The 19,545-nt window shown below is 64.6% G+C and overlaps 7 protein-coding genes across 7 annotated transcripts; 2 read left to right on the top strand and 5 right to left on the bottom strand.

Annotated features, from left to right (window-relative positions):
* Positions 1-15: 15 nt before the first annotated feature.
* On the bottom strand, positions 16-1,257 carry JCM10292_005225 (uncharacterized protein; the record flags this gene model as incomplete). Its single annotated transcript, XM_076646124.1, has 3 exons — positions 16-314; positions 376-853; positions 913-1,257. The coding sequence occupies 3 exons, from the start codon at positions 1,255-1,257 to the stop codon at positions 16-18; spliced, it is 1,122 nt and encodes a 373-aa protein (XP_076508403.1).
* A 1,248-nt stretch (positions 1,258-2,505) lies between these two features.
* On the bottom strand, positions 2,506-5,380 carry JCM10292_005224 (heat shock factor family protein; the record flags this gene model as incomplete). Its single annotated transcript, XM_076646123.1, has 7 exons — positions 2,506-2,951; positions 3,055-3,825; positions 3,880-4,467; positions 4,563-4,620; positions 4,756-4,859; positions 4,923-4,987; positions 5,190-5,380. 7 exons carry the CDS (start codon positions 5,378-5,380, stop codon positions 2,506-2,508), a joined length of 2,223 nt encoding a protein of 740 aa, XP_076508402.1.
* A 152-nt stretch (positions 5,381-5,532) lies between these two features.
* On the top strand, positions 5,533-6,230 carry EAF6 (Eaf6p; the record flags this gene model as incomplete). The annotated part of the gene is made up of 3 exons (XM_076646122.1): positions 5,533-5,754; positions 5,833-6,075; positions 6,138-6,230. 3 exons carry the CDS (start codon positions 5,533-5,535, stop codon positions 6,228-6,230), a joined length of 558 nt encoding a protein of 185 aa, XP_076508401.1.
* Positions 6,231-6,568: 338 nt separating this feature from the next.
* JCM10292_005222 (uncharacterized protein) lies at positions 6,569-8,014 on the bottom strand (the record flags this gene model as incomplete). Its single annotated transcript, XM_076646121.1, has 4 exons — positions 6,569-7,338; positions 7,393-7,736; positions 7,789-7,881; positions 7,947-8,014. The coding sequence occupies 4 exons, from the start codon at positions 8,012-8,014 to the stop codon at positions 6,569-6,571; spliced, it is 1,275 nt and encodes a 424-aa protein (XP_076508400.1).
* Positions 8,015-8,417: 403 nt separating this feature from the next.
* Positions 8,418-10,747, bottom strand: GAD1 (glutamate decarboxylase GAD1; the record flags this gene model as incomplete). Its single annotated transcript, XM_076646120.1, has 9 exons — positions 8,418-8,441; positions 8,540-8,733; positions 8,814-9,116; positions 9,181-9,427; positions 9,490-9,698; positions 9,764-9,785; positions 9,928-10,038; positions 10,100-10,427; positions 10,494-10,747. 9 exons carry the CDS (start codon positions 10,745-10,747, stop codon positions 8,418-8,420), a joined length of 1,692 nt encoding a protein of 563 aa, XP_076508399.1.
* Positions 10,748-12,597: 1,850 nt separating this feature from the next.
* On the top strand, positions 12,598-14,262 carry JCM10292_005220 (uncharacterized protein; the record flags this gene model as incomplete). The annotated part of the gene is made up of 3 exons (XM_076646119.1): positions 12,598-12,600; positions 12,657-14,111; positions 14,173-14,262. 3 exons carry the CDS (start codon positions 12,598-12,600, stop codon positions 14,260-14,262), a joined length of 1,548 nt encoding a protein of 515 aa, XP_076508398.1.
* Positions 14,263-14,371: 109 nt separating this feature from the next.
* PDS5 (sister chromatid cohesion factor PDS5) lies at positions 14,372-19,463 on the bottom strand (the record flags this gene model as incomplete). Its single annotated transcript, XM_076646118.1, has 12 exons — positions 14,372-15,040; positions 15,107-15,328; positions 15,388-15,617; positions 15,675-15,988; positions 16,066-16,436; positions 16,496-17,115; positions 17,173-17,248; positions 17,342-17,585; positions 17,646-17,741; positions 17,803-17,867; positions 17,950-18,101; positions 18,176-19,463. The coding sequence occupies 12 exons, from the start codon at positions 19,461-19,463 to the stop codon at positions 14,372-14,374; spliced, it is 4,347 nt and encodes a 1,448-aa protein (XP_076508397.1).
* Between the last annotated feature and the right edge of the window lie 82 nt (positions 19,464-19,545).

Here is a 19,545-nt window from a genome sequence, read left to right as displayed (position 1 = left end):
CCGAAAGCGGATGCTCTATACAGCCCACTGGCCAGAGACCCATGGATGATGACGCATGTCCTCCAGCTGAATGCGCTCGTCAAGCCTGACAGCGAGGCAGCGGTCGAGGAGGTCCTGCGCCGTCGCACTCAAGATGACCTTGGTCTGGATGCGTTTGCCGGCAATGGCGTCGGCAGGCGACACAAACGGGTTTTCACCCGTGAGGAGAACGTGGAGGAGGACGCCCAGCGACCAGACCTCGGCCGGAAGCATGGCATACGCACCGCCGCCGAAGACCTCAGGCGAGGCGTAGGTGCAGGTGCCGTAGAAGCGCTCTACGAAAGAGCACAAATCAGCTGACTTATCACATTAGTTGAGTACGAGGAGGCGACGCACTCTCATACTGGATAGGCGCTGGACCAGCCGGATCGAAAATCACGACGGAGCCGAAGTCGACGAGCTTGACCCGCAAGCGCTCGTCGATGCAGACGTTCTCGTCCTTCCAATCCCGGTGCAGGACGCCCATTTGCGCAAGGTCGCAGGCCGTGTTAACGAGCTGGTAGAAAATGTAACGCGCAATGCCCTCGCTGAAATGCCTTTGCCGCTCGACCCAGTCGAAGAGGTCCGACGAGGTGCGGCGCATCATCGGCGGTGGCGGAGGGTTTGTAGGCGTGAGCGGGGAGGCGGCGGGAAGGAGCGAAGCAGGAGTGCCGGCGAAAGTAGGAAGAGCCGGCGAAGGGAGAGCTGAGCCCTCGCCTGATGCAGTTGGCGCAAGAGGCACGCAGGCAGACAACGGAGAGATAGGCGGGGAGGGAGGAAGCATAGGTTTAGGCGGGTTGGACGCCTGGACGGAGGCGCCGTGATACTCGAGAATCTGCGGATGTCGACGCGGTCAGCTTCGCCCGGCGGGTAGGAGAAACGGTGGCTACGTACGAGGTAGAAGAAGCGGTCGTCGGCAAAGAGATCAATGAAGCCGCAGACGCCCGGATGCCGCATCTTGCGGAGGACATACGCCTCTGCCGGGACGACGAGGGCGTCCTGCTCGTCGAGTTCGAAGCCGGGCGGCACGGTGCCCCAGCTCCGCGTGCGTACGAGCGTCTGCCTCGAGACGCGATCCTTCGCAATGACCTTGGCGGCGAAGGATTCGCCGTTCGACCTGCGCTGGACCTTGAGGACGAACCCGGACCCGCCGACGCCAATCTCCTCGACGAGGGCGTACTGGGCGTGAAAGAGCGGGCTGAGCGTGTCGTAGCACGTCGGCAGCGGAGCGAAACCCATCGTCCTCGGATGAAAGAAAGACCCCTGGCGACGGTCAACGTGCGAGGCAGCCGGTGCGATTGCCGAGAGAAGGCAACGGCGCGGGTGGCCGGCCGGAAAGGAGAGAGCAGAGCGCAAAGAGCGACAAGGAGTGGGAAGGAGACGAAGCGGAGCAGGTCGAGACAGGCCAGCAAGCCGACAAGGATCCAGGGTCAATGCATGTGAGAAGGCGGGCACCTTGCCGGAGCAAGGGGAGCACGGAAGCCAGGAGGGGATCTGGGGCCCACGAGCTCCCGGGCACGCCTTGCCCTGATCGCCTCGACGCCGAAGCAACTCAATCGGCGTGCGTCCTACCCAGCCTGAACTTGCATCCGTCCACTGCTGCCTGCGCTGTCCTCACCCAGCGCCATTGCATGCGAGCAGACTTTTCTCGACAACTAGCTCGAGTCTTCGCGGGGTGGTACGCGCATGTACGGAGCATCTGGGCCGCCTGGAGCCCGCCTGTTGATTTTCCGTTCGAACGGGAGCCTGAAATTGCAGCGGGAACTGGAAGGGGCGAAGTCTCAGCCGGGTGTGATAGCACGACCCGGACCACGTTGGTACGTTTGGGCACGCCGCTCTCGGTTATTTAGCGCCTTACTAGCCTTGCAACTCTGCGAGATTCGTCTCGATGCAGGTGGATCTCCGTGAAAGCCTCGTTGTGAGCCGGCCAAAGCTCGACTTGAGAAGGCCGCCCGCTTTTTCTCGCACGGGGCTTGCCCTTCCTTGCGCTTTTCGAGTCGGTAGCGTACGATGTGACCAGATGCTCGCGCCGAGACAGTCTGTGGCGACGATCAGGCCAGCAGGATTCGGCTTTCCGCCACGCTCTCGACCGCCTCCTGCCCGCGGCAACGCGATCGCCCAATCCCCGGTTCTTCCATGCGCTGCGCCCCCGCCACGCATGGATAATTGTCTCTCTGATCGTTACATCGCAGGCCATCGGCGGCAGGTCGCTGGGCCTCGCAGAATGGCCCAGGGGACCGGAGGGTCTGCAGCGCGAGTTGTCTATTACGGCGAGAAGGAGGGTGGTGAACACAGGGCGAGACAGCTACGGAACAAGTCTGTACAAAGAGGAGTCGAGATACGCACAGCTAGCACACAAACGACGCACTACCAGAGGCACAACAAGCGCGCGACAACTCGGAGAGTATTGAACGAGAAAACGAAAACGACCTGTATCCCCCCACTTGGCGACGGAACCACGCTCCGCTTCGCCGCTGCGCTGCTCCTTCACGCGCGCTTTTTCCGCTGACTCCGCCTCGCGCCCCCCTCTGGCCCCGGCGAGTCGGCCTCAGCAGCAGCGGGTGAGCCTCCGAGCGCATCGCTCTTCCTCTTTCTCGCGCCACCGCCGCCGCCGCCGCCGGCCTTCTTCCCCTTCTCCGCCGCGGGCTCGTACGCGCTGTCACCCTTGGGCGTCGGTGCATCCGTCGTTGCCGTGCTTGCGGGCGAACCCATCGCCGCCGAACCCGAGCCGTTCGCTTCGGGACTCGTCACCTCGTACGGGAGAGCCGTCGGCGCAGCGTGGGCGCTGCTGTAGGGTGCCGAGTCGAGCGACGGGTCGATGGAGGAGGAGGCGAGGATGTCGGAGTAGTCGGTGACGGGGGCAGCGCCGCTCTCAGAGCCAGTCGAGGCGGAGGGGAGAAGGTAGGACGACGTGGGCGTGACCGCAGGCCCGGCTGTTCGAGTGTAGCATTGCGTCAATTGACTTTGCCTTCGAGGAACCGTCAAGCCTGCTGAGCAGCGCCAGCGCGGAGAGCCGACAGGCACAAACAGACGCACCAATCTCGCTGAACTGCGCGAGCATCTTGTCAAAGTCGATCCCGCCATCATCCATCGTGTACGCGCTCCAGTCAAAGCCATTCGCCGTCCCATCGTCCGCCGCGCCGGTCCCCTGCGCGTCCGTCGCTCCTCCCGCTCCTGCTCCTGCTCCTCCTCCGCCCGCGCGCGGCGCGTTCTCGACCTGCTCGCGCGCGTCGTCGGGGAGGTTCTTCATCAGCCGCGCGATCTGGTCCTCGAGCGCGGCTGTGCGCTGGTCGATGTCGGCCTTCTCGCTCAGCACGCTCGACAGCGCCGAGTTGCTCTGCGCGAGTGCCGTCTCGAACAAGGGCGAGATCGCCGTCGATGTCGGAATCGGGGTCGTAGAGGACGATGCGGATCCGTTCGGCGCGAGCGGAGTGAGGGAGAAGGGGTTTTCGAACGGGTTGAAGGTCGAGGCGGGGACGAAGGGCATGAGAGCGGTGGAGGTGGAAGCGTAGGAAGAGGTGGGGGTGGCAGACAAGTGGGCAGGCATGGATGCGGGCGCAGGGGAAGCAGACGGCGCCTGGCTGAAGAAGGAGCCGAGCGCTTCGGGGTTGCTGCCGGAAGAGGAGAGGAACGCGCTGAACGCTTCGGGCGTGAGACCGTACTGGGACGGATCGGTGGTCCGTGGTGTTGGTGCGTCGGAAGGCGTTGAAATGGACGCAAAGCGGTTTGACGACGAGACGACCGAGTTCGAAGAGGGCGCACGGCTCAGCGCCGACATGCTCGCAGTCTGCGCAGGACCGACCATGGCTGCGAGAGGGGTCAGCGACACGGACCGAAAAAAGGTCTTCAGCGAGGGCGCACCGCTAGAAATGGTCGGCAATTCGTCGTCGTCGGCATTGAGCAGCGGGATCTCCTCGATTTCGTCCTCCCCCTCGCTCAGCTCCTGCAGCGCTGCGCCCGCGCCGCCCTGCTGCCGCCTGTTCACGTCCTCGAGCATCAACCGCGACTTGGGCATGAGCACGACGCCGTTGCTCTTGCCCTTGCCCGCTGCGCCCGCCGCGCCCGCCGGATTCTGCGCCCCCTGCGCCCCGCCCGGCGCGTCGCGCACCTGCGCAGGGCTCGCTCCCGCGCCCGCGTCGAGGACCTGCCCGCCAAAGACGCCCGCGAGGAAGCGCAGGATCTTGTTGATCGTCTCCTCCTGCTTCTTGTGCTTCTCGCGGCTCTGCACCGCCTCCTGCCACAGCGCGTGGTTCTTCGCCTGCAGGTCCTTCAGATCGGCGCTGATCGCCGTCTGGTGCTTGCGGATCGCGGCGAGGTCGGTCAGAAGCGACGAGAGGTCGAGCGTGCCGTCGGCAGTCGCGGCGACGGCACCGTCGCCCTTGACCTTGCGGTGGATCATGCACAGCAGGTCGGGCTGGCCGCGCTGGAAATTGGCGTTGGAGAACTCGACTGCGAGCGCATTCAACAGACAACGAAATCTGATGAGCCAATGTTCGAGGGTGTGCACGCCGGTCGCCGACGGAAGAAGCAGGCTCGTCACTCACGCATGTCGCCCTCTTCGGAAGCGTCACGCTTCAGCACGCCTTGCTGGAGATGGGGGACCTGGTTTCGCGATCGTTCGCGCCAAGCGAGAGCGGGTGGGGGGGTTCGGAAAGGTCAGTTCGGCCGGCGAAGAACGGCGACGATTACTGTCCGTTGTCTGACGAGGTGTTATAAGCATGGGGATGTCAAGCGCACCTTATGAAAGCCGTACATGTTGAGCTGGCGGACGAACGAGCCAAAGTTCTGATGCTTGAAGTAGCGCGGAAGCAGCTCCTTGCCGACTCGGTCAGCCGAAGGGACTGTCAACGGCAAATGCGGAGCGGTTAGCTCTCGTCTCTGCCTCGCAACCAGAGTGTACGCACCGAAGAACGAGTCGCCGTCTTCGCTCCAGCGGATGAGGTGGTCGGTTTCCGGCTCGGACACCATGCTGTGGGGCAGAGCTGTCAGCTCGTCGTCCGGAGCTTCGGGCGGTGCTCTGTTCCTCCAGGCAGCGACTACGAGTCCAGGCAGCTCGACCAGCCAATCCAGTCCGTCCCGGATGCGCGAGAGAGCCAGCGCGAGGCGATTGCGTTGCCCGAGCTCTCCGGGGCGGCTGTGCAAGCGAGTGAGCGAGGCGGGGGAGGACTGACGTGTAGAGCTTTGTGAGGAAGGGCGGGACGTTCTTGGTCGTCTCCTTGTTGGGCTTTGTGCGCATCGAGGGCTCTGGAGCCGTGCCCGCGGGGATGGGCGGAAGCGCCTGCGATGCGAGCGCAAGCTGCAGGTGGTCGCCCGGCGGCGACTCTGAGCGCGCAGGCGCGGGTTTGCGGGCGCGCGGCGGCATCCTGGCCGGCTCTTTCTGCGAGATCCCAGCGGCGATTGTCTGCGCGCAGAGGACGCGCGAGGGCGAGAGCGTCAGGCGCGAGGCGAGCGAAGGCGCGGGGCGGACAGACGCAGCCCCGAGTGTGCGAAGTCCGCAGCGAGGCAGGGCAGCAGATGGCGGAAGCACAGAGAGCACAGCAGCAGCAGCAGGGCACACCGGGATCCCAGCCCGCCCCGTCTCCCGCAGCGCAGCAGGGCGAGCAACCACCACCGCCTCCGCAACAACAGCACCCGCTCGACGGCCTCTCGCCCACCGACCTGCGCAATAAGCTCGACGCCGCTCGCAAGGACCTCCGCGGCCACCTCGAGCGCAAGCGCCGCATCGACCGCGACTTGGTGCGTGACCCTCGACTCGCTCTCCCCGTCTCAACTGATCGCGCCGCGGGACTGAATCCGCTCTGCGAACGCACACAGGCCACGCTCGAGCAGTCGATCTACGCTTTCGAGGGCTCGTACCTTTCGGACGCGCTCTTCCCTGCCTCGAGCAACACGACCTCGTCCGCGACGAGCCAGTTTGGCAACATCATCCGCGGCTACGACAGCTACCTCAAGGCGCCCAGCGCGAGCGGAGGAGACCGCAAGCGCGGCGGGCGCATCGGCGAGGGCGCACTCGACAAGGAGCGCATGTTCAGCGCGAGCTCTGCGACCTACCAGCGCGTACGTCCCTCCTCATGTGAGCTATTGCTTGCGCCGCCTTTGACCCTTTGCCACACATACAGTCAGTAGAGCTCCGACAAGCCGAGGCCGCGGCGTCCGTTGAACCGGAAAGCGACGACGACGGCTCGCGTAACCGCAAACGCAACCGACACTGAGGCTCCCTTCTCGAGGTTTGTACACTCCTTCGCGCGAAGCATCCTGTTCTCTGCGGTACTCTCTTCACACTGTCGTACTTGTCCATGTTGTACAATCAAGCGCAGATTGCGTATCTGGCAGGAGATCGGGGACTCAACGGTGCTTTCGAGTCTCGCGAAAGAAGAAGTGAGGGTGCCGAGAAGCCGGGACAATCAGCAGCGCCGGCGTGTACAGCCGACTGTGGCTTCCTAGCAACCACGCTCGGTAACTTGGCGGTCTTCACGCTCGGCAACTTGGCGGTCTTCACGGACGAGGCGGGGCTAGCCCGGGCAAAGGCGATTCAGGTCGTCATGCAACTCTACACGCACACCCGCAAGACCTCCCGCACCATCCGCTGGAACTGCTTGACCGGCTGGTACATCTCCTGGTCCTCGTCGAGTTGCACAAGCTTGACCACCGCGCCCCTCTGCCTCGCCTTCGCCTTGACCTCCGCCCAGAACGCCTCACCCTCGGCCTCGTCCCACTCGCGCCACATCGGTAGTTCGAGCACCTCTAGCCTCGGCAGCTCGTCGCGCTCGAGCGCCCCGACAAGCGCCGCCGCCGCGCCCGAGACATATTTGTCCCTCGTCGACGGCGCGACAAACTCGCCGAGATCGAGCGTGAGCGCGACGTAGCGCAGCGACGTGCCGCTGCGCGCGAGGAGCGCGGGCGAGAGCCACGCGACCGAGGTGCAGAGGAGCTCGAGGGCGGGGAACGCGAGGTCGCACGAGGCGAGGAGGTCCGTCTCGGAAGAGAGGAGGTCGCGCGGGTGCGTGAAGTGCAGCGCGCGGAGCGAGCGGCTCGTGCGCACGAGGAGCGCTTCGAGCGTCGAGCCGGCGAAGGGCGGCTTGAGCGAGACGGCGACCTCGGTCACGTTGCGCGCGAAGAGCGTCTCGAGCGCGAAGGACTGGTCGCGCGCCGGAGGCCAGAAGTGGTCGGGCGAGAAGGCCGAGTACAGGTAGACGTGGTCGAGTGTGAGGTGCTTGAGAGAGGATGGCAGCGCCGGGACATGCTTCGGCTTGAGGCGGTAGACTGCCGCCTTGTCGACGCGCTGCAGCTTGAGGTAATGCAGATGGAGGGCCTCGAGCCCTGCGACGAAAGGGTTTTAGCAGTTGCGGGTCAGGCAAATGAAGAACAACGCACCTACGAGGTCGCCGACCCACCACGAGTCGAGGCCCGTGTGCATCGGCGCGTCTGGTCGGTACTCGCGGCTGCCGATGTCGAGGTGAACGAACCCCTTTGACACCTTCCGCAGCTTGGGCACGTGTTGCATGAGCCGCGCGAGGCTGTAGTAGAACGACAGGTTGGGCACGACGAGCCCTTCGAGGCCCTCGGCGAGCGCCTTGTCATTCTTGAGCACATGCACGAGCCCCTCGGTGAAGGTCCCGTCGCTCATGGTGAGGAAGCGGTACGTTCGGCGGCGGTAGACGCTGCGCAAGTAGCGGTTGACGCCCGCGAAAGAGTCATGCAGGCGGTCACGTAGAAACCTGCAGAGCCTCGTCAGGGTTCCGCCTGCGACAGAGCGTTCGGAGGACTCACTCGGTCGGGCACGATTCGCTTGCCAGATCGCAAACGTAGAGTATGAGTTCTATGGGTAGGCGCAGAGTCTCCTGCCGCGGCATGCCGCCCGTCCTGCTGTCGGATCCGAAGCGTGAGCAGCGACGCGACTTTGCGAGAAGATAGAGTACTTTGCGTACCCACCGTTGCCGAATCGCTTGACGATGCGCTCGCCTAAACGCGTATGCAACCGCGGTGGCGCAGCCATGCTTGCTAGCGTAGACGAGGAAGGGAAGCGGTTGAATGGAACAAAATCGAGCTTCGAGTGCGAGAGTCAGGAGAAGAGAGGCGAGCGAAGGTGCGGGAAGCAAGAAGCGCTCTCGCCCGACGTGCAAAAGACGGACGACGCTAAGCGCCAGCACCGCCTCCACAGAAATGGGAAGGAGGAGAAGAAGCGGGGCGGCGCGATCCGGCCGGCCGGCGGACCGCTGCGGGACACCGTGCGAATTGGCGCGGAAAGAATTGGACTTTGATTCGCGGTAAAGATGGAGTATGTGTACAGCTGCTGGCCTGGAAGAATGAGTGGACGAATCTGCAGACTCGAAACACCGCAAAAGAAACGCACATGAAACGCGACCTGGACCTTCTCAAGCTGCTTCTGCCGCTCCTGCTCAGCACACGGAGTCGTGGCCAACCTGTCCAACCGACGGCAGATCAGTCTCGAAGTTACCGAAGGCGTGTCGCAAGTCGCTGCGAAAATGATGCCATCATATTCGGAGGAACGCGAACGCACCGGCCTCGTCCCCTCGCCGTGGCTCGCCGCGAGCCTCTCCGCGATGCCCATCGCGCCCTTCTCGCCCTTGGAGCCAGCTTGCGTGTGGCCCTCGAGGTTGCGGCCCGCGCCGTGACCGGGATGCGGGACGTCGGCCTTGTGCTCGTCCATGAGCTGCTCGGTGACGGTGATAAGGTCGTGGAAGAGACGCTCGACTGCCGTCGAGCGACGTTACGGTCAGCAATGGTGACGTCGACAATTGGGGAGACAAACGCGTGGGAAAGACGAGACGCACCCATGTCCTCAGAGAAGGTCTCGCGGAAGACGACGCGCAGGACCTCCTGGTCCTCGACCGCCGGCGGGAGCTGGTAGTTGGGGATGATCCAGCTGTGCTGGCGCAGAAGGTACTGGATGCTGCTCTGCTTGACGCGCGGGTATTCGCGTTTGAATTCGTCCGTGAACTGGAAGGCGACGACAGGCAGCGCGGGCTTGTACGTCGCGATCTCGTCCGTCGCGCCGAGCGTCTGCTTCGCCTTGTCCATGAGCGTGGTCGATTCCTCGTCCTGGGGGCGGTGGATCTGCGAGACGACCTTGTAGTCTGCGGCATAAGCAAGCTCCATGAGTTTTGCCCGGCGCCCTCGATTGCCCGACATGCAACGCACACTTCGAGCGCTCGATCGCGCGTGCGAACAAGCGCGCGTTCTTAGCGTCGTGGAGCGCGATGCGGCGGTACCCCTCGAAACCGAGGTAGATCAGGTTGTAGTACTGCGCGATGACGGGGGCGGCCGGCCTCGAGAAGTTGAGCGAGAACGAGTACTCGACGGAGCCGAGGTACGTAAGCTTGAAGACCAGCTCCTTCGGGAGGTACTCCTTGGAGCGCCACACGACGAAGCCGACGCCGACGTAGGCCTGTCCAGCAAGCGAAGTTAGCGACACGAGCGCATCCGCGCTGTTCCGTGTGTAACGCGCACCTTGCCCCACTTGTGGCCCGAGGTGTTAATGCTGACGACGCGAGGGATCTTGAAGTCCCAAACGAGGTCGGGCGTGGCGAAGGGAGCGAAGAAGGCGCCGGAGGCACCGTCGACGTGGATCGGAACAGAGTGACCCGTCTTGGCCTCGTACTCGTCGAGAAGCGTCGCCATACCCTGTACGTCCTCGTAGTGGCCCGTGTAGGTCGAGCCTGAGCGAGACAGGTGATTAGCTTCTGTCAGCAGGAGAGGCAACCAGGTGACACCGGACACGCACCGAGAATGACGAAAATGCCGATCTGAAGGGATATTGGAGTCAGACTTTGCAACAGAAGGAGGCATTTGTCAAGAAGCGCACCGTGTTCTGCGGAAATTCTGCTTGTCAGTGATCGCTCGTTTTCGGTCGGCAGCTGGACCTTGGCAGAGCGGGACTTAGCGCACCTCGTCAACGTACTCCATCGCGCGCTTGGGGTCGAGGACGTAGCGCGTCGACTCGTCGACGGGAACCATGCGGGCCTCGACGTCCCAGTAGCGGGCGAACTTCTCGAGGGCCTGCGGACGAGGTGCTCAGTCACGAGCAGTACCGCGACGAAGTTGAAGGATCGAAACGTACGACCTGTGCGTTGGCGCCCATGATGATGTTGGGACCCGGCTCGTGGATGCTCTTGCCCTCGGCCTTGCGCTTCGCCTGCCAGCGCTTCTTCATGGCGAGGCCGGCGAGCTGGATCGCCTCGGACGAGCCGGTCGTCGCCGTGCCCGTCGCGTCCTCCTTGGTGTCCTCGGCGTGCCAGAGCTTGGCGAGCATCGAGATGAGGCGCGAGTGGATGAGCGTCGTCGCCGGATACTCGTCAGAGTCGATGAGGTTCTTCATGCGGTGCTCGTGCATGAGGCGGTCGGCGTGCTCTTCCATATGCGTGTGGACGAACGAGGCGAGGTTGAGGCTGCGGAAGAGCGCAAGTGCCACGGTCAGCGAAAGTCGCCGGAGGGGAGCAGGAAGTGCAACACACAGCGGGTTACCGTCGAGCGAGAGCTCGTTCGAGACGAGGCTGTACGCGGTCTCGGCTGGCACTCCCTTCGAGGGGATCGAGTACTTGGGGATGGGCTCGGTGCCGTAGTCGCGAGCGGGATGCGATGACACCTCGTGCGGGTTCTCGCGACCGAGCATCTCGGTGATGGTCGGGCGGCCATTGCGGTGCTTCTGCGAGTGCTCACGGGCCTGGGCGAGCACCTTGTCCGGGTTGATGTTGCGCGAGAGCGACATGATCGGGCGATGTGGGGGTGAGACGGTGCGGGAGCGAGGACGGCGTCGCGCGGGCTTACAGCGGTACGAGGAGGGTGCTGCAGGTGTTATTGAGCTACTGCAAGCGTTGGCGAGCCAGCAGAAGACAGAGAGAAGGCTCGAGAGGTTGATCGCCGGCGACTGCGTCAGACTTCGTTCGCCGAACGGTTTCGCTGCAGCTCGGGCGGTGCAGCATTTCCGGCCGCCAAACTTGGTCTGGTACTTCTATTTTCAGCCGTCAGGCCGCCGCGCTCGTTCGGCTCGTCTGCGAAGCCGGCCTTCTCTCTCTCCCCTCGTGACCGAGCCCCTCGTTGCTGCGCGCAGCAAGGGATGCTGCTCTTTCTGCTACGGTAGGTACAAAGTCGGTCCAGGCGCCCTGACTGTCCTCAAACGAGCGAAACAGCGGTGGTCGCGACTGGCTGCCGCTCTCGCAATCTACCCCTGCAATTCGACTCAGTCGACAGGGCCGCTGAGACTATCTTCATGCGTTGTGAGACTGTAGAGCCTACCGCGAGGTCAAAGGAAGTATTGATCCCGATCAGCGCCGTCTGCAAAGCCGTTTCCGTGCGGCCGAGTCGTTCTTGTGCGGCGGAGTTAGGAGCACGAGCAATGCTCTGGTCTCAGGGTCGAGCGGCAGCAGGTCATGCTCGTCAGCCTGCTTGTGCTGCAATGCACATGCAGCTGGCACTGAATCAGCGGCTGTTGCTGCGACATTCTTGCAGGCCAGACAAAATCGTGAGGAAGCCTAATGGCTGTGTGTCCCGGCGTAGTCCACAGTAGCGGGGCGAAGCGGTGCACATTCGGGTGTACACTCCTGTAAGACCCAATGTGCCGGTATTAGGGCATGCTGATGGGCCTTGCTCGGCAGCCAGCCCGTAGCGCCTTCCGCGGTGCTCGTGCAGAAGCTGCAAGCCAGCCTCGGCATTCAAGCCGTCTTGCTCAAGGCTGTGGAGGGAGCTGTGAGACGCAGAAGAAGGAGAGCGGTGTCGCGCAAGAAGAAGTTCAGCCTTGCAGTCTACAAGGTGAAGGCGGTAAAGCAACTCACGGACGAAAGCTTCGCAGACTGCGATGTCTTGCTCCTTGAATCGCGTTGACTCACCTTCTTCGCGCTTCAAAACTCTGCCATCGTACTGATTCTCGGACCCTCGAGCACGCGTTCCCGCGCAGCGCAGAAAACGTCCAAGCCCGACTGCCGTTCGTCCTCACCGAGCGAGCTGGGCATGACATCGGACTCGTGTGAGCACACAAGCCATGCTCCCAGTCGAACGGCTCGACGCACTAAGCCCCGTGTCGACCGGGGAAGCTCAATCCTAACTAGGCTCGCCCAGCGACGGCAAGAGGATGGGTACCGGCGGGTCCTGGGGATGTGGAGAAGTTGCAGAGCGTGCGCAGAAGCAGCCGCGGGTCACACACAGTCGGAGCGCGGATAAAGCGGGTCGTGACACAGATCGAGCTTGCAGGCGCCTCACAGACTGGGGGTAGACGAGACGGAGGAGAGGAGAAACAGCAGCGAGCAGCGGTAAGAGAACGGCAGCTGGCAGCGCAGCGGTGCACTAGCAGTACGGAGCATCTTGAGTCCCCAAGGCAGGGTCTGCACGGAAGAGTGCGAGACGGTCGTTGACCAAGCCGGGGAGAAGCAGGCGACGACGAGGTCAATCTTACGCCCGACGGTGCGCTGCAGCTGGGCCCGACACAGGCGTTGCCTACGTTGCTTGTGCCCTAGCTTACTCGAACGCTCTCGCTCCACGCATCCGCGCGCGTCTCAATCTTCCTCCCCGCGTCTCCTCCTCGTTGACATCAGTGTCAATCCCGCCAACGTTCCTCTAAACGCCATGGTGAGGACCTCTATCGCCAGGATGCGCGAAACACGAGCTGATGTGCGTCCCCACAGCCCCTCCGCCGCGGCCGCACCTCCTCGGCCGACGAGTCATCCCGCGCCGCCAAGCGCATCGCCCGCATCGACGACGCCTTCAATCGCGCAGCAGGCTACGACGCAGAGCACTACGCTGCCCTCGAAGCGTCTCTGCCGGCCCGCGGTGGGAACAAAGGGCGAAGGACGAGGGCGGCTGTGGTCGACGACGAGGAGGACGACGGGGACTTTGAGATGGTCGCCAGCACCGAACAGGGCGCAGAGGGAGCAGCCGCAGGCGAAGTCGGCGGTGGGTTCCTCCCCGAGCCACTGGCGGCAGATACGGGTGGAGGCTTCATCGTCGACGAGCCTTCCGCTGCTGCCGGCGGCGGCTTTCTGCCAGAACCAAGCGTCGCGGGCGGCGGCTTTCTCCCCGAGCCTGACAATGTCGGCGGCGGAGGCTTCCTCCCGGAGCCTGCCCAGACCGGCGAAGGAGGTGGCTTCCTTGTCGACGATGCCGGCGGCTTCCTGCCTGACCCAGCTGCTCCTTCTTTCGACGCGGGTGGCGGCTTCCTCCCGCCCGACGGCGATACCGCGATGCCTGACTACGCCATGAGCGGCGGCTTCCTCCCTCTCCCGCCGAACCTCGCCTCGGCCGACGCCGACTTCAGCGGCAGCGGTGGCTTCCTGCCCGACTCGGACGTCCTCCCCGAGCCCGTCGCGCTTGCACACGCGCTTCCAACCCCGCCTCCTCCGCCTTCGCGCATTCCGCTCGTGCACATTCCCGCCGCGCTGCGCGAGCTCGGGCTGCACCGCGTCGGGCTCGCCGGCGCCGAGCTACTCGGCCTCTTCGAGGAAGTCGCGAGCGACGATGACGAGGCCGAGGGAGGGAGGAGCGTCCGGAGGGAGCGCTTCAAGGAGGCGTGCGAAGTGCTCATGGGCGACGACGACGAGAGCGACGAGGAGGAAGAGGCCAACGGGGACGGCGAGGGGGACAAGGACGAGTACCGCGAAGAGGACGAGGAGCTGGGCGAGGGCAGGCGTCGGCGACGTTCGACGCGCCAGCAGCCAGCGCGACGCTCGGCGCGCGGACGCGCAGCCAGGACCGGCGAGGGCAACGAAGAGGCCAGCACCCCGGACGTCACTGCGCGCGACTTTGGCGCCTCGCTCGACGCCCTGCCTGACGACGATGACGAGCTCTCGTCCGTCGCATCAGACAGCGAGTCGGACGGAGGCGCGTCCGGCAGCAGCGCGCGGCGCGGCAGGAAGGGTGCAGGCGGCAAGGGCAAGGCAAAGAAGGGCGGCAAGGCGCGCGCAAGCCGCGGCGACGCCTCTCGCCCGCTCTCGGCGCGCGACCTCGCCGACGCGGGCGACTCGTTCGACCTGTTTTTCGAGGAGTCGCCGCAGATGGCCTTCCCGCAGAGCGGGCGCACGATCGGGTTGATGGAATTGCAGCGAGCGTGCAGGGTGCTCAAGGAGAAGATGAGCGAAGGCGACGTGCGTCCTCTTCTTCGACATATCGTTCCCGCCGCCGAGGCTGACTCTCCGCGCCGCGCAGATGAACGAGATGCTGGAGTACGCTGCTCGGAGCAAGGGCATCGTGGATCTCGAGGCTTTCGCGCGCATCCTCATTGAGACAAACCTGTAACTCGACTAGCCCGCTTGCGATTGCTGCAGACGGAGAGACAACAAGGTTGCAGATAGAGTGATGCGCGCACACACAGAGACAAACGCTAAACCGGGGCTAGACACAGACTTCAGTCGCTCACGGCCGCCTCCTCCTCGTCGTCCGACTCGCCGACGTCGCTCACTCGCTCCGTGTTGGCCTTCTGCAACGCGCGCGGTTGCTTGAGCCCCCGAGCAGCGCGGCGAGCCGGCCCACTGTTCTCCTTCTCGTCCGCCTTGGCGCCCTTCTTGCCCTTCGCTGCGGCAGGCGACTTACGCGCTGGCGAAGGTGCAGCCGCCTTCTTGCCCTTCGGCGCCGCAGTCTTCTTCGGCGTCGACTTAGCCTTGGCGGGAGCTTCCTCGTCGATGTCCATCTCGTTGCCGTCCTCCTCTTCCTGCTCGGCCGTTGCCGACCGTGCGTCCTCGTCCTCGCTCGCGCCGAGACCCTTGTCGAGCTTCTTGCTCGGATCGCTCCGCAATCCACCGCGCTGCCCGCGCGCTGTAGGCTTCTTGCCCTTCGCGGTCGCGCCAGCCTTCGTCTTCTTCGGCTCGTCACCTTCCTCGTCGTCGTCTTCCTCCGAAGCGCTCGACTCGTCCTCCTCGTCGTCGTTCTCGTCGTTCGATTCCGAATCCCACTTGTCGGCCTTCTTCTTGTCCTTGCCCTTTGCGCCGGCCCGCGGTGCGCTCGTTCGTGCACGCTTCGGCTTGGGCGCAGCGGCGGCACCGTTTGCAGTAGCCGACGCTCGCTTGCGAGAGACGACCTGGAGAACACTCTCAGGTCAGCACGTGCAAACGAATGCAACACGTAAGGAAAGCAAGGAACGAACCTTTTTCTTCTCAGGCTTACTCGCCGGCCCAATCTCCTTGAGCACCGCTTCCTGGATGTACGACTTTTGCGCAACCTTGCGCACCTCGTCCGGCGTCGCAAACTTGACGTACAGGTCGGCAGGAAGCTGGGCACTGCCCGGGTAGGTTGAGATGGGCCACGAGTGGCGCGCGGCGAGCTGCTTCAGGAGGTGCTGCGAGAGCTCGGAGAGGATGTAGACGTTCTGCGGCGCATGAATGGGTCAGCACGAACTGCAGTCGCCAGGTGTGGCAGAGAGCGCACCTCGCTGTCCTTCGATTGACGATTCCGAACCGTCTTGAGCGAGAGCGCAAGGTGGAAGAGGTACGAGCAGTTCTCGGCCGTCGCGAAAATCTCGAGGTAGTCCTCGATGTACTTGGCGATGGACTTGAGCACCTCGATGTCGCTGCTGTCGGCCGTCTCGAAGTCGGGATGGTGGGCGAGCAAATGCAGCAAGCGCACGAACGGCTGCTCCCAGTTCTGCTGACGCTCCTCTGCGGGCAACGCACGTCAGTGTGAGCGGGCACGCAAGCGAGATGGAGAAAGCGCACTCTCGGGCATCCGTCGGCGCGACCTCGGGAGCGAGAGCACGAGCTCCTTGAGCTCGACTTCGGGCTCGTGCGCGACGAGGAAGAGGATCATGTTGAACCGCGGAATGGCCTGCGGGTGGATGCGGGTGTGGCGAAGGAGCGGGACGAGCTTGCGCAGAAAGCCTTCGCGAACTTCGAACGTGGTGTCTTGCGCCATGCGCGCGAGAAGGTCGAGCTTGCCGAGAATCGTCTTCAGGTAAGTCGGGTCGTTGGATGCGAGGAGCTTGAGCAGCGAGAGGGCGGCAGCGAGGCGGATTCGCGAGGCGACAGGCGGGCTGTGCGGACGACGTGGAAGACAGGTCAGCACGGCCTGACTAGCTGCAACGCGGAGCACAGTGATCGTATGACTTACGTGCTCGTCTCTGAATCGACACCGTACGCGCTGAGCAGCGGCCACAGCAGGTCAAAGACCGGCTGCGCCGCCTGCTGCGCCGAGTCGGACTTTGCGAAGGCCAACGCTCGGTTCGTCAGGATCTTGATGCTGAGCACGCGCGCCTCGGTGAGCGGATCGACAGCGTCGGTCCAGCTCGCCGACTCGTCCTCGTGGTAGAGGGCGAGTTCACCGGCCGAACTCGGGCGGACGAGGATCTCGAGCGCGACTTCGGTCAGCTGCTCCGACTTGCGCTCGAAGGCGTCTTGCGCGTGGCGGGCGACACGGGCAAGAGCGGCAAAGTGAGGAACGAGGGCGGCGTCCGAAGCATCGGGGACGGCCGATGCGATGTGCTGTGCGAGCGAGGCGTTAGCTCAGCGGTGAAGCGGGCTCAAACATGAACAGCACGCACCTCGACGAGATCATCGACCGTGCCCGGGCGTCCCTTGTCGTGCGCAAGCAGCGTCGCCGCCTGCTTCGCCTCGGTCTCGTCGCCTTCCTGGGCGTACGCGAGCGCCTTCTTGCTCAGCTTGGCATCGACCGCGACACCGGGCTCTGCGCGCTTCAGCCGCGCAAGCGCATGAAGGACGAGCCCGGCGACGCCTGTCTCTCCGCCCGGCTGCGAGTCGGCGACGAGCTTGGCTAGCTCGGCCGCATGCGACTTGTACAGCGCCGGGCGGTGCTTCGAGACGTACTCTAACACGCGCGCGGCACTCTCGGCCCACTCGCCCGCCTCGGCCGTCGCACCCGCCGCAGCGCCCGCTGTGAGGCGCTTGAGGAGCTGCGGGATGCTCGAGCGGTTGACGAGCGCGTACGACGCGAGGCGGAGGAAGCCTTCAAAGGTCGCGACGACCGATTCGCCGTGCGGGAACTTTTCGACGCGCCGCAGGAGGTCGCGCGAGTTCTTGAGGTACGCGCGCAGGTCGGTCTGCGGGTCGAGCAGGACGCGCAGCTCGCGATAGAGCTGGGCGACGTTCTGGTCGGCAAAGGTCATCAGGTCCTCGGACGCCTTGGCCGGGTCGGGCATGTTGCCTGTGCGCGAGCGGGGTCAGGAGAGCACGGAGTAAGAGATCGACGCGAAGGTCGCACCCGAGATGGCCTTGATCGCCTTCTTGAGGAACTCCTTGATGAGGGGCGCCTGCGTCTTGTCGTCGATAATGCCGGACTGCGTGAGGTAAACACTTCGTCAATCAGCGTCCTGGGATCAAGAGCAAGTCTGCGCAGGAGTCCTGAGGTGGCATAGCCAACCCGCACGCACGTTGTACTTCTCGCACGCCCCCAGGTACCCCTCCCACATGCTCCCGCCGCCCGTCTTGTTCGACAGCCTCGTGAGCGCCATGAGCGCCTGGCGCTGGTTCTCGCTGGACAGGCCCTGCTCGACGAGGAGGAACCGGTCCGTCCAAGTCGCGGCCGCGTCGGGCTCGGAGGCTTCCTTGTCCGACTTGGGGAGCGGGACGAGGTACGTCAGGAGGGTGCCGTTGATGAGGTGGATCTGAGACGGACTGTAGAGGCTCGAAGGGTGAGCATGACACCAACTCTGCGCGGAAGGACAAAGCACGCACGGAGTTGCGCCGGATGCATCGGCGAACGACAGCGACTCGAGCAGCTCGCCGGGGATCCAGCCAAACTGCTTTTGCGCGAGCTCCTCGCGGCTCTCACTGCGTGTACGCAGTGTCAGCTTTGGCGAGCCGGGACGCGGGAGAGAAATGAGGCGCGCACATCTCGGGGTACGCGAGGTCGTAGAGCCGGCCGAGCGCTTTGCAAGCGATCGCGCGGACCTTTTCCTGTGGGAGCGAACAGAAGTCGTATCAGTGGCTGGCCACACATGGCGACCTGCGCGCCGAGCGCGAGTCCGTCGAAACGCACCTTCTTGTCGGTCATGCGGACGCCGAGGGCCTCGAGCACGCGCTTCGGGACATGGTGCAGCGCCGTCTCGTAATCGATGTCCTCGAATACGGCGCACGCGGCGATGCGCACCTTCTCGTCCGAGTCCTTGAGGAGGTACGAGATGAGGATGGCTGGTTACGGGCTCGCAGACCAATCAGCGAGGCTACCTCGAGAGGAGAGGAGATGAGAACGACAGGCGACGCACCGGCGAGGTCGTCTGCGAGTTCCGGGTGCTCCCTCCAGATGCGCCGCATCGCCTCGCACATGGCGACTCGGACTTTTGTCTCGCGGTCCTTTGCGCGCGAGCACCACTCCCTCCACACGGCGGGGAACGCGCGCGCGAGGTCGCCGTGCCCGACGGGTTCGCCAAACATGGACCCGAGGACGGTCGTCGCGAGGCGGCGGTACGCCGGCGACGAGGTCGTGAGCTCTTCCGAGAGCTGCGGGATGACGTTGAGGAGGAGCGAGGGGACGTGGCGGTGCAGCGAGCGGATGAGGTCGTGCGCCTGGACGAACGACGACGGGAGCTCGTCGTCGCCGCCAGCGGCGGCACCGCCGTGCTTGCCCGACGCGGCGCCGTTGGCCTTGAGCTTGCCCTTGGCCTTGCTCTTGGCCTTGCGGACGCGGCGCTTCCTGCCCGCACCGCTCGCGTCCGAGTCGCCGTCGTCGTCGTCCTCGTCGTCGTCGTCGAGGTCGCTGTCGTCGTCGTCGTCGCTCGACGCTGCGCCGCCTCGTCCTCCCTTGCGCGTCGAGGGACCCCCGTTCATGGCGGCGACGATGGTCTCGCCAAAGTACTGGCTGACGTAGCGCTGGAGCTTGTCGCTCGCGCCGCGGCAGACCTCTACGGCGAGGCGGAACGCGGCCGGGCGCTGCTTTACGGCGCGCGGGAGGAACTGGGCGGTTACGACGTCGAGGACGGGGGTCGGGACGTGCTCGAGCTCCTCGAGGAGGGCGAGGAGGATGTCGAGGAGGGCGAGCTCGACGTTCTTGGGGCTCGAGGTCGAGATGGTGTCGAAGCTCTCGCGGAAGACGCGCTCGACGAGGTCGTCTGCGGCGTCGAGGTCGCAGACGATGACGATCGATTTGACGCTGGCGAGCGAGTCGACGACGAAGAAGTACTCGTGCTGGTGCGGGTCGCTGGGGTTGCCGACGTAGCGGAGCTGGCGCACGAGAAAGTCGAAGAGGTCTGCGAGCTGGGCGGGGGTGTAGGGGGCCTCGGGGGCGTAGAGGCGGAGGACGTCGACGAGGCAGCAGGCGGTGTAGGCCTTTACGCTCTTGTCCTTGTGGAGGAGGAGCTGCGGGCTGCAGAGGTGCTTTGCGAGGGCGTCGAGGGAGCGGACGTCGACGAGGTCCTGGTCAAAGTCGCGCAGCTGGTCGTGGGCGTGCTTGAGGCGCTTTACGAGCTCGCTGGTGGTGCTCGTCGCTGCGCCCTGGCCCGTCAGCGGCTGGTACTCGAGGCGCTGCTTGCGCGACGACGACGCGGCGGCGGGCATGGTGTCGCGCGGTCGCCTGTTCGGGAAGAGAGCAGCGGGTGGAAGCACAGGCACGGAGGCGCGAGTCGCAGGCCAGCACACA

This window comes from Rhodotorula paludigena (genome assembly GCF_050403205.1).
Source record: "Rhodotorula paludigena JCM10292 DNA, Rt_paludigena_JCM10292v1_ctg3, whole genome shotgun sequence".
NCBI lineage: Eukaryota > Fungi > Basidiomycota > Microbotryomycetes > Sporidiobolales > Sporidiobolaceae > Rhodotorula > Rhodotorula paludigena.
The sequence above is the reverse complement of the archived record's forward strand: the minus strand, read 5'-3'. Positions and strand labels throughout refer to the sequence as shown.